The 17245-nt window shown below is 37.8% G+C and overlaps 1 protein-coding gene across 3 annotated transcripts in view; it reads left to right on the top strand.

Moving 5' to 3' along the window:
* The window catches only part of ARHGAP32 (Rho GTPase activating protein 32), a 275104-nt gene that overhangs the window by 78047 nt on the left and 179812 nt on the right, over positions 1–17245 (top strand). Inside the window, exon 1 of one of the 3 annotated variants that reach the window (XM_053659422.1) lies at positions 2892–3140. The exons of 1 other annotated variant lie outside the window; for it this stretch is intronic. In XM_053659422.1, the coding sequence (XP_053515397.1) occupies positions 3025–3140 (116 nt within the window). In that variant the 5' untranslated portion in view covers positions 2892–3024. Of the gene's footprint in view, positions 1–2891; positions 3141–17245 lie in introns of those variants that run through there. One more of the 3 variants, XM_037134235.2, reaches the window with a different exon arrangement.

Consider the following 17245-nt stretch of genomic DNA (forward strand, 5'->3'; position numbering starts at 1 on the left):
CTTGTGTACATTCTAGGACCCTGTGAGTCTCTCCAAAGAACTCCCCTGTGAGGCTGGGAGTCTCTCCTGGCACCTCAACCCCTGCAAGTTTTTTTAATCAGTGCTTTTAGGCTTTATTTCCTGTTGCTGGGGCCTTGGGTTGCTCCGTCTGTCTCGCTGCCCGTTTTCATCTGCACTCGAACAGTGTGACTGTGGTCAGTCAGCCAGCCGCCTTGTGTGCCTCACTGGGTCTGCTCGTTGCCACCCTGTGCCCGGGGTCTGCCAGCCGCTGCTTTTTTCTGCCGTGACCCCTCTCCACTGGTCACCAACTCTGCCCCTCTTACTGGTGTGGATGAATGGTCGTCGGACTTCTGTACAGTTCAGTTTTTTGTCAGTTCTGGTTGTTTTTTTGTTTCTAAATCTTTGTTGTCCTTAAATTTGGCTGTGTGAGGAGGCCTAGTGTGTCCACCTATGCTTCCATCTTGGCTGGAAGTGCCTCCTCCTCCTCTTCTTCCTCCTCCTCCTGATACCAGGGGAAATATACTTACTTTTAAATTATTATTATTATTATTATTATTTATTTTTATATCGTTGATGTTCAGAACTTGTGGAGAACAAAAGCATGAGTACCAGTGGTATTCAGCGTGCTGTGTTTCTTCTTTTGGAGGCAACTGGTGCCCCTGGTGCTGTCCCTCTGTTGGTGTCCTGCACACACCTGGTCACGCATGTTTCTTTTTCCTTTTCGAAAATGTGAGCTGCAGGGTTTCACATATACACTGTTCTATGCCTGTGCCTCTGTCTTCTTTGTCTTAAGTGTGTGCCTGAGGGTTTGTTCCATATCGAGACCTCGTGCCGTGCTCGCTTGTGCTTCTCACTTGCTCAGCTGTGTGGTTTTCCATGCTGGGGACGTTCCATCCTCTCATCATCTAGTTTTTGTTAGTGGGCGAGTTAGCTTGTTTTTGCTATTCTACTTTGTGACTATAAAACGTTTACTACAGTGAACAGTTTTGGAATTGCTGGGCCAAAAATTTGTGCATTTTGAGTTTTAGTAGGTTTTGCCTGGCACAGAGGTCATACCATTTTGTATTTCTATCAAAGTGTGTATTCATTTTACCACATCTTGTTTCAAACAGTTTGTTAAAAATCTTTAAAAATCTTTGCCTGTTAAAAAAAAAAAGCATCTTCTTGTGGATTTTTGCATTTCTTTTATGAGTGAAATTAAATACTTACTATGTTTTAAGGTTATATTATCTTTTTCTATTACTATTCTGTTTATAGTCTTTGCTCACTGATTTTTCGGGTTGTTGAGTCTTACATGTGTATGGGACTTGTTATATTGAGGAAATTAACCCACATGCGCTCTCGTAGGTTCCAAATATTTTTTCTCACTTATCTACTTTTGACTTCACTTCTCCATATATTAATAACATGTGTGTGTATATGTATATATATGTGTGTGTATGTAGAAGATTTAAAAATTGATAAAAATGAAAATATCAGATTTTTATTGTTTTAGGGCTTCTTAAAATTATACTTAGCACTTTCCCACTTGAGATGATAAGAGCTTTTTTTGTGATTTTTCTCTTATGGTTTTATTTTTATGTTTAAAGTTTCAGTTCCTCAGGAATTTATTTTGATTGATGGAGTGAGGGAGGGATTAAATTCTGTGTCTTCAGAGTCTAGAATTGGTAGCGGATTTATAACAGAGAGATTTCAATAATCCTCTAATTTTTAAAATAGATTATTTGGGCCAAAATTTGGTATGGATTTGTTTTGAGTGGAAATTATTGGACTAGTTTATAAGATAGCTCTGTAAATTGTTCAGGAATTTTTTCCAAATTTGCTATTATCAAGAACAGTTTGATTTCCTAATCTATTCCCAGGCTTGACAATGAATTTTGGTTTTAACAGAAATACATTTAATGACTGTAGTCAGTAGATTAAAATTATACAGAGTTTTGAAGTAGCAATATTAAAACAGTAACATGTTATGTAAGTTGTAATTTTTTAGGAAGGAAAAAAGCATTGTATAAGTGAAGTCAGCTAGATGAAAATTCAAGGGTATTGCAATAGATGCCTTTAAGTTGTTTTTATCTTGTCAGATTGAGTATAAAACCAGGGCTCAGGAGTTTGTCGCTGCTCAGTTGACAGGCAGATGCCCCTGAGCGTGTGACGTGCCCGTGAACGGCACCACCACACCACTCTCTCAGGGGCTGGGGTGGCTTTGCCAGTGCTCTAGATGCTGTACTTGTCACTCAGTTCCCAGAAGGTCATTCTATTGCTGCTGTTAGCATCTGTACTTGACATAATCTGTGAGAATGTTGCATGCATGTAATTTTCAGCATATTTTAAGTTAGGATGCTTTTTTTAAGGCCCTGGACAAATCTGGCTGTGAATGTCCTGCTTTGGATACCCCAGCAGAGGTGTATGTAACAGTCATCACTGAGGGGAAGGAAAGATGGGTGTGTCGTATCAAAAGGCACGAAGTTGGGCAGGTCCTTGGACTTATCCTGTCTACACATTGTGGTCCTCCTGAACCGTGGGGTCTACAACTGTGCCTTTCATCATGCCTGGTGCAGGAGAACTTTGCATATAGTGTCATCTTTTCTAGTTTTCTGTTTGTTTTTCTTAAGTCTGAAATAGCAAAAGGATATATAAATCAGAAACACCTGCATTTTAAAAACATCTATTTTCAACTTACCTGGGTACTGTGAGAAGATTAAGATAGTGATTAAATAAATAATAAGTAATTACTGAAAAAAATCCCCTTCCTTTGGGTTCTGGTTTGGTTATGTAGGTCACAGGGCCCGAGGCCGAGGGAGGGGCCTGGGTGTCACAGGTGCAGCCGGCAGACAGTGAGTATGCGGTGTGTGATTTCCTGTCTTCACCAGCTGTAATTACACTGGGACGTCATGCACTGGCCCAGTGTGCTCACATGTCACTGGTGTATCGGCCGCACACCTGAGTGTTCGTAAATAGAGCTGAACAACCTAGACATAAGGGTTCTTTATTCCATGCCTTGAGGTTTCAGTTTTAAAGTATAAGATGGAGACTGAAAGTGAGAGCAGCACTGTAGGGGATGACAGTGTCTTTTGGTTGGATTCCGAAGTTTTCACCCAGATGACTGACAGTGAAGTGGGAGGAAGGGAAGACAATTTCAGGTAATTATGGAATTCTCAGTTCTCTCTCTTAACCTTTGTTTCTGTTCACCCCTCCACCGCCTTCCCATCCTGTGTTTTAATCTCTTTCCCGTGAGACTTTTCCACCTCTCTGGGGGGGAGGGTTTGGTGCTGAAGAGGGCAGGTTTCTAGTTGTATACAGCAAGCACTCTTCATTCCACAGCTTGCCCGGAGCTTGTAAAATGCATTCTTAGTGACTTGTTAGACAGCAGGAAGAGAGGGTGTTAGACAGGTTTTGTAGTGGCATTTCAGGAATTTCAAGTAAAGACTCATAGTGAACTACTACCCCTACTTCCTGATTTGTATCTGATGGATTTAATCTGAATTTGAATACGATAGGGTTTTCTTTCTCTTTTTCTTACAACGTGTTTGTATATGTGTGAATGTGGTTGCTTTTGTTGTCGTACTCATGTGTATGAAATACTTCATTTAAGTACAGATCCATTATTTCATGGTTTTGACCCTCATTGGTCTCTGACCTCCTGTCTCACTCCCCGCTGCCCCCGATCTCCCTTGGTGTGGACTTTCTAGCTGTACCTCGTGACTGCAGCTTTGAGGAATGCCTTCTGAAGAGGCAGCTTTCCGAGCCCAGTGGTGCTGGTGAAGAGGGAGGTCTGAAACAGCGCCCTTTGCTTATTGACGCTGTTGTAGTGTTAACAGATTTCTGGAGTCTTTGTTTTGGCTTTTCCTTTTCCAGTAGGGTTAGCAACTTCATTTTTTTGGAGGCATTAACAAAATCTCTTCAAGAAGTTTGTAGTACATATTATCACTGCCACCCACACGGGCAATTAAATATCTTTTATAATTTTACCTGTGAGTACTTGGATAGGTGAACCTACCATTCTTTTCATCAGCCCTTATCTTAATGTTTAATGTTCAAAAAGGTATCTTCCTTTCTCAATTTAAAGGATTTCTATAGCCACAGATTTTTATTTTTAAAGTCTAGGCTAAATGACAAAAGGTACTGAATATTAGGAACTCTCAATAACCCACACTAACTTTGCTAATCAGTGGTTACAATGAATGGAAAGTGTGTTTTAAATTTTAAAGGATAATTTATCGTTTAAAGGAGTGTTTTATTGGCATGTGAAATTCTGGTGCCAGCTTTCTCATTCTCCCCATGAGGCTCTTTCTTCTAGCCTTTCTTTTTTGAGCAAGGCCGCTTTTCTCCCAAGGCTCCTTGAGGTTCCTCAGAGTCCTTAAGTTTTCAGTTTGGTCAGTCTCACGAATGATTAGTAGGCATAAAGTATTTGTTTTCTCTGTATCTGTTTGACCCAGTATTAAAATTGTGGGAGTTATTTGGGGGTATTCGTTAAAGGAAGAAGCAGCCTAGACTTGGTTGTTGTAGTAATAGATTTGGCACTGTGATCCTTGATTAACTTGTTAGGCAACAAAAGCCTTCCTGGAATTTTCCGGTGGCAGTAAAACTGAGAAGCAAATCTGTGTGAGACTGAGTTTTTCTTTTCCTCAGGCCCACGTGGCAGCATCTTCATCCTGAGCAGCTGAGGCACTGTAAGCATTGTTTTAGGAGACCAGGATTCCCCGGGGCACTTGTCCTCGTGACAGCGGTATTTCGTATCTGCATACCGTCATGGCTTTCCCAAACCAACTTTGTCCTTGAGATTTGGCTTCACTTTATTTACAAAAAAGATCCAGAGATCAGCGCACACATTTCATGCAGCGCATCTCCACATGCTCAGCAGGAAGACACGAGGAAGTGGGGCACTGGCACTTTCACAACTGTCGGGTCTCTGTTCCAGCTGAAATGCTTGGCAGGGGAAGAGGCGTGTGTGGGCACCCAAGGTGAAGGGTTGCATGGCAGGAGCTGTAGCTGTAACCTTGGGAGAACCAGATAGCAGACCCAGTATTGTATATGACAGTTGTTACTGTAAATCGACTTATAATTTGAAAAATATACAGAATAGTGTGCTAATACACATCAAACCAAACTAGTATTATTGGTCCCATTCTAGTTAATTTCCACTCATACACACACATACACACAAACAATGAGAGCAAAAGATTATGCATTATTCCTTTCCTCTGACAGCTTCTAGGCTAGATTTTAAATTCATTCTTAAAAAATAGCATTGTATCACTTGAGGCGTGTGGCTAAGAGCATCCAGTAGCACTGCACCTGGAATGCCGTGTCTGGTGCTTCCAGCTGATGCAGACGGGCAGTACTGTTCATCCAGTCACTTTTGGGATAGCATTCGTTTTTGGACTTCATTGGAGGAAAGGATACTTTTCTTACAGTCTAGCACTGTGGGAAGTTGCTCAATCTCCTTCATGGCAGTCATTCAAACATGTCTGCCATTGCATCACAAATCTCTCATTTTCTGATTTGTAATTTGTAGAGTGAAGTTAATAGCTACCTTATCCCTGTGGTAAAATAGTTCTTGGGCTGAATACTTAGCGCTCCTTGGAGTCCATAGAATAGAATAGTCCTTAAAGGTTACTAGAAGAACCCCTCTGTAAATCAGAAGGGGAAGTGTGAGGCAGAAAAGGAAAAACAAATGTTTGAATTCTTTTATGAAAGAAAAATTGTATTCAGGATTTGTTGCATGCAGTGTACTGAGCCAAATATGTTATATTCACTATGTCGGTTATCTGCTTATTAGTCCTATGCAGTAAGTCTTATTTTTCCTATTTTCCAGATGAGGAAATTATGGCTCAAAAAGCCAATTGACCATATTGTCAGAATATAGTAGAAGAAAAAATTGAACTCAGGTATAATTGATGTTGAAAGTGAAAGACTAGTTCTATAAAAGATTTTTGACATGGCTGCTGCTAAATGTATTCTCTGGTAAGTAAGAACTTTTAGAGACTGTAGCTGATAATCTCAGTTCTGAAATTTCTTTGAGGAGTTTTTGAGTACCTGTGATGTATAGATTATTCAGTCAATGTAAAAGTGAATTTATGCATACAATGATGTGACCTTTTAAAGATACGACCTCTAGGACACCTAGGAATTATTACTAACTCACAATCATGAAAGGTTCTAGTTCTTTGGCATCTGAGGGTAGAAATGCTTATTGTATAATCTTTATTAGTTTCCTGTAATATTACATTATTGGCAGATAACAATGCCCTGGCAAGTATGACATACAGTTTGAAACAGTTACAGAGGCGCATTATCAAACCCCATCTTTAGAACTTGTATATCTTTAAAATCAGAGTGTGCAGATGCCCAAATCCCTCCATCAGATCTTTACTTTATCTCCATTGTAAGGCAGTAAGGAACTTCTGACTTTAAACTAGATGATTTGGTGAACATAATTTAATGTTTTTGGTTTATAGCATCCCAGGACTAATCTAGTTCAGGCACTTGATTTGCTGGTGGATGGCTTTGTCCATTCTCTGCTTTATTTAAAGTGATGCTGCAACTTAGAAGATGTTGCAGCAGTCCAATAGGTACCAAGGGCTTGAAATATGATATTACATTGTTTCTCATTCTTGTTTTTAGTCACATCTAGGACAATTTACTTTACTTTAATGACTAAATTATTCTAGAGGCCCATACAGCTATTCCGTGATTCCTTGCTTTTAATACTAGGACTGTTCCTTTGTCTCCAGTAGAAATTCTTGATTTGGGGATTCTCAGTCAGTGTTTATGAGCCTGTAAGTACAGAGAGTCACGTTAACAGTCAACCACTGACACACATACCAATATCATACCCAGACCTACATTCTGCTCTGTGACTTCTCATAGGCATCTCACCTTTAATAATCTATTATGTATAATACCAAAAAGTATGTATTTCTTTTCATTGTCACCTGAAGAAATGTTCATTAATTTTTAAAGAGAAAAGACGGGGGAAAGAGTGAGAGGGGGAGGGGTAGAAACATCGATGTGAGAGAGGAACATCAGTTGGTTGCGTCCTGTGTGCACCCCGACCGGGGGGTCAAACCTGCAAACTAGGCAGGTGCCCTGACCATGGACAGAACCCACAACCTTTTAGTGCACAGGACAGTGCTCCAACCAACTAACGGAGCCACCTGGCCAGGGCAAAGAGATGTGCATTTTGCAAAAAAAAAAAAGAAAAAGAAAAAAAAGAAAGAAAGAAGATTATATTACTTTGTAACTTTTTATGTATGATTTGGAGTGTAGTTTAGCCCCCACATATTCTTTTAATATCAAATATAAATTTCACTTAACATACTCCTACCGGTGTCACAAAAATAATAAATTTAATTGTAATCAGCAGAGTCTGTTGTGAGCATCTCTTAATCTCAGAAAATTTTATGCCATATTGGAGTGTAGCCATTAGCCCGACTATTTTTGTAGTCTGTGAAGTGAGTCTGTCTCAATTGTGAGGCGGGCTGGCGCAAGGTTTCTTGGCGTTTCAGTCACTAAACTCTGCGATGGAATCTAAGGTGGCCTTTCCTATATCTGTCTGTATAAGGCTTTTGCAGTTCAGTTCAAGAGGGGACTTAGAGTGAGCTATATACAACTATATAAAATTTGGTAGTTACTAAGTTATATATAGTTAAAAGTTTAACCTGTTTTTCCTTGTGTGTTCAACTTAAACATTAAACTTGCTTAAAACCGTCAATTGTATGTTCAGACTTAGGAAATAAAAATTTCTGAAACATTTCAGCATCTGTTTATAGATGTAATATAGTCAGTTTTCTTTTTAACACCATCACGTGACTAACCCAGCAAGATTATAATGAGAACAAGCAAAACCTTACTAGATATTTAATTTTAGAAGTTCTGCTGTGCCGTTATTGTCCATTAATGATTTGCTTCCCTGTCCATGTTCACACACTCAGATGTGTACTTTTTCCATTTTTATTTGAAAAGGCAAATAATAGTCTCCACCCAGTTGTGCTGTTTTTCCCCACTGCGGCAATGTCTTTTCTTCTCTACGTCTCTTCCTCTTAAGTTCTTCAGAATACTTTTACTTCTGTTTCTCTCAATTTTCTTCTCCCTGGATGAGACTTTTGGTACTCTTTGTTTATCACATTGCTCCCCACCCCCAATTCTGTTTTCCTGTTGCGGTGATTTCATATTTTTGTCATTTATTCAGGTGTAATCAATACAGGCAGACCTCAGAGGTACTGGGTTTTTGGGTCCAGATCACTGCAATACAGTGACTATTGCACTAAAGTGAGCCATGTGACTTTTGGTTTCCCACTGCTTATAAAAGTTATGTTTACACTGTACTGTGGCCTATTAAGTATGCAGTGGCATTGTGTCTAAAAAAACAATGTGCATGCCTTGATGAAAATGACTTCATTGTTAAAAACTGCTAACTGTCCTCCAAGACTTAAGCTAGTCATAATCTTTTTGCTCGTGGAGGGGCCTGTCTCTATGTTGATAGCTGCTTCTCAGCATAAGGTCATGTGAAGTTCGCTGCACTGAGCGACGCTTCCTTTCACGAGCGACTTCTCTGTAGCATGTGATGCTGTGTCACGGCTTTTACCCACAGAGCTTCTTTCAAAATTGGAGTCAGACCTCTCAAGCCCTGCTGCCGCTTTACCAACCAAGTGTGTGTCATCTCAGTCCTTTGCTGCTATTTCAACAGTCCTCGTGGCATCTTCACCAAGGGTAGATTCCATCTCATACTTTTTTGCTCATCCTTAACATGCAGGTCCTCATCTCTTCATGTTTTATTGTGAGCTTGTAGCAATCTATTTACATCTTCAGGATCCACTACTAGTTTTAGTTTTCTGCTCTTTCTACCACACCTCCACTGAATCACTTTCTCCACTGAAGTCTTGAACCCCTCAGAGTCATCCATGAGGGTTGATATTTTGATCTCATGAATCGAGGATGTTCTTAATGACATCTAGAATGGTGAATCCTGTCCAGAAGGTTTTCAATTTATTTTTCCCAGATCCTTCAGAGGAATCATTAACTATGGCAACTATAGGCTTGTGAAATATGTTCTTAAATAAAAGACTTAAAGTCAGAATTACTCCTTGATCTGTGGACTACGAAGGAATGTTGTGCTAGCAGGCACAAAATTAATTTTGTTTCTTTTCTTCAGTGCTTCTGGGTAACTGGGTGCATTGCCAACTAACAGTAATAGTTTTGAAAGAAATGTTATATTCTGAGTGGAATGTCTCAACAGTGGGCTTAAAATACTGAGTAAAGCATGCTGGGAACCAATGTGTTGTCATCCAGGCTCTGTTCCATGCAACAGAGTAGATTTAGCTTCGTACGTGAGGGCCCTGGTGATTTTGGAATGTAAACGAGCACAGGCTTCAACCTAAAGTCACCAGCTGCATTAGTCCCTGGTTAGAGAGTCAGCCTGTCCTTTGAACCTTTTCTTTCTAAAATCCAACAAGCAAGAAAAACAAACAAGAACTCATAGACAGATAACTAGATGGTAGTTACAGGGGGGAACGAGGGTGGGAGTAGTAAAGAGTAAAGAGGGTGAAATATATGGTGACAGAAGATTTGACTTTGAATGGTGGGCACACAATGCAATATATAGTTGGTATATCGTAGAATTGTACACTTGAAACTGATATAGTCTTATTAACCAATGTCACCCCTTTGAAACTTTTTTAAAGCCAGGTGTTGATGTCCCCTCGCTAGCTATGAAAGTCCTAGATGGCATCTTCTTAGTATAAGCTGTTTTGTCTACACTAAAAATCTGTTGTATATTGTAGCCATCTTCTTGAATTATCTTAGCCGATCTCCTGGATAGCTTGCTATAGCATCTGTATCAGCACTTGCTGGCTCACTGTGTGCACTTTTATGTTATGGACATGGCTTCTTTCCTTAAACCTCATGCCCAACCTCTGCTGCCTTCCCACTCTTCTCTGCACTGTCCCCACCTCTGTCAGCCTTCATAGAATTGGAGAGAGTCAGGGTCTTGTTCTGAATTAGGCTTTGGCTGAGTGGAATGTGGTGGCTGGTTTGATTTCTCTCCAGACCACTAAAACTTTCTCCATATCATCCATAAGGCCATTTCACTTATCATTTGTGTGTTCACTGCAGTAGTGTTATTCATTTCCTTTAAGAACTTTTCCTTTGCATTCACATCTTGGCTAACTGTTTGACTCAAGAGGCCTAGCTTTCAGCATTTCTCAGCTTTTGGCATGCCTTCCTTGCTCCGCTTAATTATTTCCAGCTTGGGATTTATAGTGAGAGATGTTCAACTCTTCCTTTCCCTTGAACACTTGGAGGCCCAAGCAGAGGGAGAGAGAGATGGGGGTGGAGCGGTCAGAAAATACCCATTTTTAAGTTTTCCATCTTATGTGGGCACAATTTGTGGCACCCAGAAACAATTAAGATAGTAACATCATAGATCACTGATTACAGATCACCACAGCAAATGTAACAATAGTGAAAAAGTTTGACATTTTGTGAGAATTCAAAAAGTATCACAGGGATGTGAAGTGAGCAAATGCCGTGGGAAAAATGGCACCGATAGACTCGTTCAATGTGGGGTTGCCAGGAACCTTTGATTCATAAAAGGCGAGTGTCTGTGAAACACAACAAAGTACAATAAGATAAGGCGTGTGTGCGTGTGTCATTGTTCAGTGCTGTTGTTGCTTCTCCTCTCGTACCTGGTTCCATCTTAATGTGCCTGTTCTGGCTCGATGGTACTTGGTTGGTATTTTCTTGAAGATTTTGTTGAGGTACATCCTGAGCGATGTGCTCTGATTTCCTCCATGTACTTAAATGTCCTTTTGCTTTTGTTTTCTTTGTAGGTAACTTTTTTCTCTCTGAGTGCTTGCAAGATTTTTTTTATTCATAGTTATTTGTATTTTGTTGTCAATTCTTTGTCTTTCAACTGACTTTCAATCATCACATTCAAGTATTCATGTTAGGAATTTTTATTTTCTATTGTTAACTTAATTATTAGTTCTTTTCTATCTGTAGTAATTTTCTGTTTGTAGAACCTATTTACTGCGTAGTAGGTCTCTTTAATCTACCCTCTCTTTCATGTTGTATTTCTTTTTACGTTTTTATTTTGTGAACTGAAGTATTTCTTGCATTTATTCTATAGGCCCCTAGTTCCATCGTCTTTACTCTCCCACATTCAGTTTAAGTAGATAATTAATTTCAGGGGTTCTTATTCATATATAGATGAAACATATATGCTGGCATATAATATTTATATACTACAGTAATTCCCTCTCGTCCATGGGGGATGTGTTAAGGACCCTCAGTGGATGCTTGAAACTGGATAGTAGCACACGACATGTACTGTACTGTTTTTTCCTGCACACACACACCTTGTTACTTAAAGGAAGCATTTTATGGATTCTCTTTGGCATATCCCGGTTGTCAGCATCACTACTCTCGCACTTTTTGGCCATTAGTAAGTAAATAAGTGTGACTTGAACACAAGTGCTGCCACACCAGGACAGTGCATCTGATAACCAAGAGGTTACCGGGTGCTCAATGTGCAGGAGCATCTTCAGTGTGGAGACTCTGGACACAGGGGTGACTCACGTCCCTGGGGCTGGATGAACTGGGGCGATGTGAGATTTCCCCATGCTGTTCGGAATGGCATGCAATTTAAAACTTAGGAATCGTTTATTTCTGGAATTTTCCATGTAACATTTTTGGACCACAGTTGACCACCAGTAACTGAAATCGTGGAAAGTGAAACAACAGATAAGGGGACTACTCTAATAATAAATTCAGGGTATTGTCTTTCTTACTTAGTTTTGCAGCTTTATTTATTTAATGCACACGTTCTTTTCATTGTGACTGAACAGAAGTTTTGTTTTTAACTGCTAAGCTAAATATCTGACTTTCTTTGCCTCCTTCCCCAGCAGTGTTTTTCTTTTCTTTTTTTGTTTTGTCCCATGATGCATGTAGCTTCTGCCTTGCTTCTCGTGGGTACAGGCATCCACATTAAGAGCCCTAATCCTTCTAGTTGATTGTTAAATTTCTTTATAGGTAATTTTCCAATTTTTATTAATTATTTGGGGGGCAGATCTTTCTTTTGTGGAGAGAAATGGGAGTGTAGCCTCCTTGAGCCTTGTATTTTCTATTTTGGCCTATTAGTCAATATGCTTTTCGTCTTCCAGAAGTTGGTCAAGATCTCTGGTCTGCTGATCCCACACATACCATTTTGCTGAGGATGTACTTTTATTCAACTTACTGACTCTTCAGAACCTTGGGGAAGGAGAGACCTGTTCTCCATATATATGCAGTCCTTGAATAGGAAGTCCACTGATAGTTTTGTCATGGCTCTTGAGAGGAAACTTTGGAAGGAGACACTGAGGCAGAGCCATGGTGTCTATTACCCAGTCCATTGGTTCTTAGAGGTGTGAATGGCTTGTTTCGGTGTCTGCCTCGGGCTGGCAAGTGAGGGGCATTGCAGAAGAAAGTGGTCTTTCTCATTCCGAGGGACTGAGATGTGTTAACATGTTTCAGTTTTTCTGTCTGCAAAACGGGGTTAATAGTGTATTAGATGGCGGTAACTGTTTAGAAGTTAGAATAGAAGAAAAGGTGCCAGCTTCTTCTTTTTATTAAAAATGTTCGTGTTCAGCCTTGGCCGGTGTGGCTTAGTGGATTGAGTACCAGCCTATGAACCAAAGGGTTGTGGGTTTGATTCCCAGCCAAGGCACATGCCTGCATTGCTGGCCAGGTCCCCAGTGTGGGGTGCGAGGCAACCACACATTGATATTTCTCTCCCTCTCCTTTTCTCTCCCTATCTCTCTGTCTAAAAATTAAAAAATTAAAAAATGTTCGAGAAAAAAATGTTCATGTTCAAATCTAAAGATATTTTACAGAAAATTCTTGTAAATATAGCATTAAATTGTTCACGCTTTATGGTTGGTAATGTTAACACTGTATCTTTTCTGTTAGATATATAAAATTATAATCACATTAAGGCTACAATCTGTCTATAATTTACAAAGAACAGAGTCAATTAAATAAATAGATATTAAGTGTTTATGGAGTTGATTCATTGTTACATGACACAATGTATATAAACATAATTTTTATAGCTTTTAAAATAATGTGTAACATTTGCCAGTGAACTTTTATTTCACTTTTATTTAGATATAACCTGGATATCATAAAGTCCACAGATTTTCAATGTATACAGCTTGAAGAATTTATATGAATGTATATACATATGTAATCACAACCCAGTCAAGGTATAAATTATATCCAGCACACCTTAAAACCTTTACCCCCTTCCTAGTCAGTATTTCTCTCAAAGGTACATTATTTTGACTTCTGTCACAGTAGATTAGTTTTGCTCATCTTTGAACTTCATGTAAATAAAATTATATAATAGGTAACTCTTTTTAAAGCTTTATTGAGACGTAATTGACATGTAAGTTAAAGGTGTACAGCGTGATGATTCGATACGTGTCTGCATTGGGAACATTATGTCCTCTTGTGTCTGGCTTCTGTTTCTCAGCGTTTTTGAGATTCACCAATTTGGAAGTCGATGAATCTTGCAATAATCCTTTTTCACTTCTATGTAGTAATTTGTTACATGGAATATTGTCCAAAGTATTTATCTGTTGTTTTTCAGTGAAATTTTTGGGCTTAATAACTAAATGGCATATATAAATACATTTGATTTTTGCATTTGACCTTGTAGCTTTTAGTCTTGCTAACTTACTAATTCTAATTGTTTTTTTTACTCTTTTAGATAGCGTGCACATTATGTCATCTTCAAATGATGAGAATTTTATTTTTTCTTTTTAATTTTTATACCTTTTATTGTTATTATTGTTTTTTTGTCTTTCAAAAAAGCTTGAATTAAGGCCTCAAGTGCAGTGTTGGATACAAGACATTCTTGTCTTATTCAGGGCTTTGTGGATCTTGCTTGTCAGTGGGGAAGCGTCAGCTTCACTGTTAAGTGTGATGTTAGCTCTGTGTGTGTGTGTGTTCATAACCTTTATTAATGCATATGTTTAAAAATCATGAAGAGGTGAAATTTTATCTATTGAAGTGATGTTTTTATTCCTTTAATTACATGGTCACTTTACAGGGATTGATTTTAGAGTATTAAAATAACTTTCGCTTTAGACTAAAACCCACTTGGTCACTCTGTGTCCTTTTGGTATACCAGTGGGTTTGATTTGCTCTTATCTTGTTTAGGAGTTCTGCAGCTGTGTTTATGATGCTGACTTAGGATTTCGCCTCCTAGTGATGTCTTTGTCAGCTTTTGTTACGAAGGTTGTCCTGGCCTCATGGAACAAGCTGGAGGTCTTCCTTTTACTTTTATATCCTGGAAGAATGTATTTAAGATTGTTATTATTTATTCCTTGAATGTTTGAAATAATTCACCAAAGAATCCATTTGGGTTGGAGTTTTCTTACGAATTCAATTTCTTTAATAGTTATAAGAACTTACAGTTTTTGGTTCCCTGTTTCAGTTTTGGTAAGTTGTGTTCTGCAAGGAATTTTTTGTTTCAACTGAATTCACAGCTCTATGGGGAAAAAGTTGTTCTTAATGTCCTCAGAATCTTTTTAATGTATGTAGGCTTTCTAGTTGCATATATCTCCCTTTTCATTTTTATGTGTCTTCTCTCGATGAATCTTCTCCTGGGGGTTATGCTTTTGGCTTTGACTTTTCTCTATCATGTACCTGCTTTCTATTAATTTCATATATTTAAAATTTCTTCTTCTTTCTGTTTTTCTTGTGTTAATTTGAAATTCTTTTTGTGATGGTAGCTTAGAACATTTATTTTTTAACTTGTCTTATTTCCAATAGTAGGGTATGGATTTTCCTCTGTTTTAGTTATATTCACACATTTTAATCTGCTGTATATTTATTATCATTTGGTTCCAAATATTTTATAATTTCCATGGTGGTAGTATGTGTTTGACTCAAGAGTTATTCAGAGATGTGTTTCTTAATTTCCAAATATGTGGGAGAATTTGTAGTTATTGTTCAGTAATTGATTTTTAGTGTAATTTTATGGTTGGCACAAAACACTTTATTCATAATTTAAATTCTCTATTGAGATTTACTTCATTGTCTATGTGTGGTCTCTTGGTAAATGTTTCATATGTACTTGAAAAAAATGTATATTCTGTAGTTGTTGGGTTTAATGTTCTATATTAGTTCAGGTTGATATATTGGTTTCAAATGTTTTTTATATTTATGACTTTTTCTGTCTGATTATTTTGTCAGTTACTGAGATATGTTTCTTAAAATCTACAGCCCTAACCAGACAGTCGTGGTTTGATTCCCGATCAGAGCACATTCCTGGGTTGCAGGCCAGTTCCCTGCAGGCCAATTCCCAGCAGGGGACGCATGAAAGGCAACCATACATTGATGTGTCTCTCTCTCTCTCTCCTTCCCTTTCCTTCTAAAGATAAATAAATAAAATCTTTAAAAAAATCTACAGCCCTAATTGTGGATTTATCTCTTTTTCTTTTAGTTCTTTCAGATTGGTTTTATGTATTTTGAAGCTGTGTTATTTGTTGCATATAGATTCTATTATATCACCCTGATGGTTTGACAGCTTTATCATTGTGAAGTGTACTCCTTTATCTATTTTAATGGGTCGTTTTAGTCCATTTACTTGTTTTCTGAGATATAATTCGCACACATAACATTCACTTTTTTAAAGCACACCATTAAGTGGTTTTTAGTATATTCGCAAAGTTATACAACTACTACCACTATCTAATTTTTTAACATTCCAGAAGGATATCTCTTACCCACTAGTAATAAAACTCTGTGTACTCCTACCCTGAGTCCCTGGCAATTATCAATATGCTTTCTGTCTCTATGGATATACTAATCTGGACATTTTGTGTATATGGAATCATATTAGTATGTAGCCCTTTGTGTCTGACTTACTTCATTTAGCATGATGCTTTTACTATTCATCCATGGATAGTATGAATCAGCATTCCAGTCATTATTTTAGTGTCTAGATAATATCTTATTGTATGGACCTATACATTTTGTTTCTTCATTTTTCAGTTGTAGGGCATTTTGGTTGTTTACACTTTTAGGCTAATATGATGAATAATCTCTTTTTAAAATTTTAATTGTTCAAGTACAGTTTTCTGTCTTCTACTCCCATCCCAGCCCACCCATATAATGAATAATCTTGGTACAAGTTTATTGGTGGATATGTTTTTATTTCTCTTGACTAAATACCTAGGAATTGAATTGCTGGATCATATGGTATTTGTGTGTTTAACATTTTGAGAAACTGCCAAACTGTTTTCTACGTGGTTGCAACATTTAAATTTTTACCAGCAATGAGTAAGGGTTCCAGTTTCTCCACATGCTTACCTACTATTCTGTTCACTTAAAAAATTATAGTAATATACTTGGATTGAAGTTTATCATCTTAACTTTTTATTTGCCTTGTTTATTCCTTTATTCTTTACTGCTTTCTTTTGGATTAATCAACTGTGTTTTATTTTTTAAACATTTCTATCAGCATTTTAGTCATCTACTCATTTATTATTCTTTTACTGGTTACCATAGAATTGCAACCTTATCTTTGACTTACTGCATTCTTTCAGATGGGACTCACTTCCCCTCCCAAACAATAGATGACTCATACCGTTCGATATCGTTTGCATGTGCTTTTCCTATTTCTGTGTCTTATGTTTATTATAAACCTCATCGAATGTTATTTTTTTGTGTATGTTACTTTTATGTCAGTATTTACTTAAATTTTTCTATATTTCATCCTCTTTATACTCTTTATTCATTTCTGTAGTTCTGGGATCAGTTTCTTTCAATGGGAAGAACACTACCTTTTTTTGCAGATCTCCTGGTGGCAATTTCATTCATCTTTTGTTTGAAAATAACTTATATTACCTGCTTTTTAAAGGTATGAATTTGTGTAGTAGAGGATTCTAGGTTGGCAGTATCTTTTACTTTTATTAAGTAGAAAATTTAGTCTATTATATTCTTGTTTCCATTGAAATATTCTCTCATATTGTTATTTTGTCCCCTTCGAAGTCAACTTGGCATTTATTCCCTGGCTGTTTTAAAGAATTTATTAGTTTTTTAATAGTAGTGTGAGTATAATATGCCTAGGTGGTTTGTTGTTTTTTAAAAAAATCCTATTTAAGGACTTCTTGAATCTGTAGTTGGATGGCTTTCAATCAGTTTTGAAAAGTTTCCAGTCATCATTTTTCAAATGCTGCTCTTGTCCCTTTCTTTCATA

This window comes from Artibeus jamaicensis, unplaced genomic scaffold (assembly GCF_021234435.1).
Source record: "Artibeus jamaicensis isolate MK-2021 breed Jamaican fruit bat unplaced genomic scaffold, CSHL_Jam_final scaffold_660, whole genome shotgun sequence".
Lineage (NCBI taxonomy): Eukaryota > Metazoa > Chordata > Mammalia > Chiroptera > Phyllostomidae > Artibeus > Artibeus jamaicensis.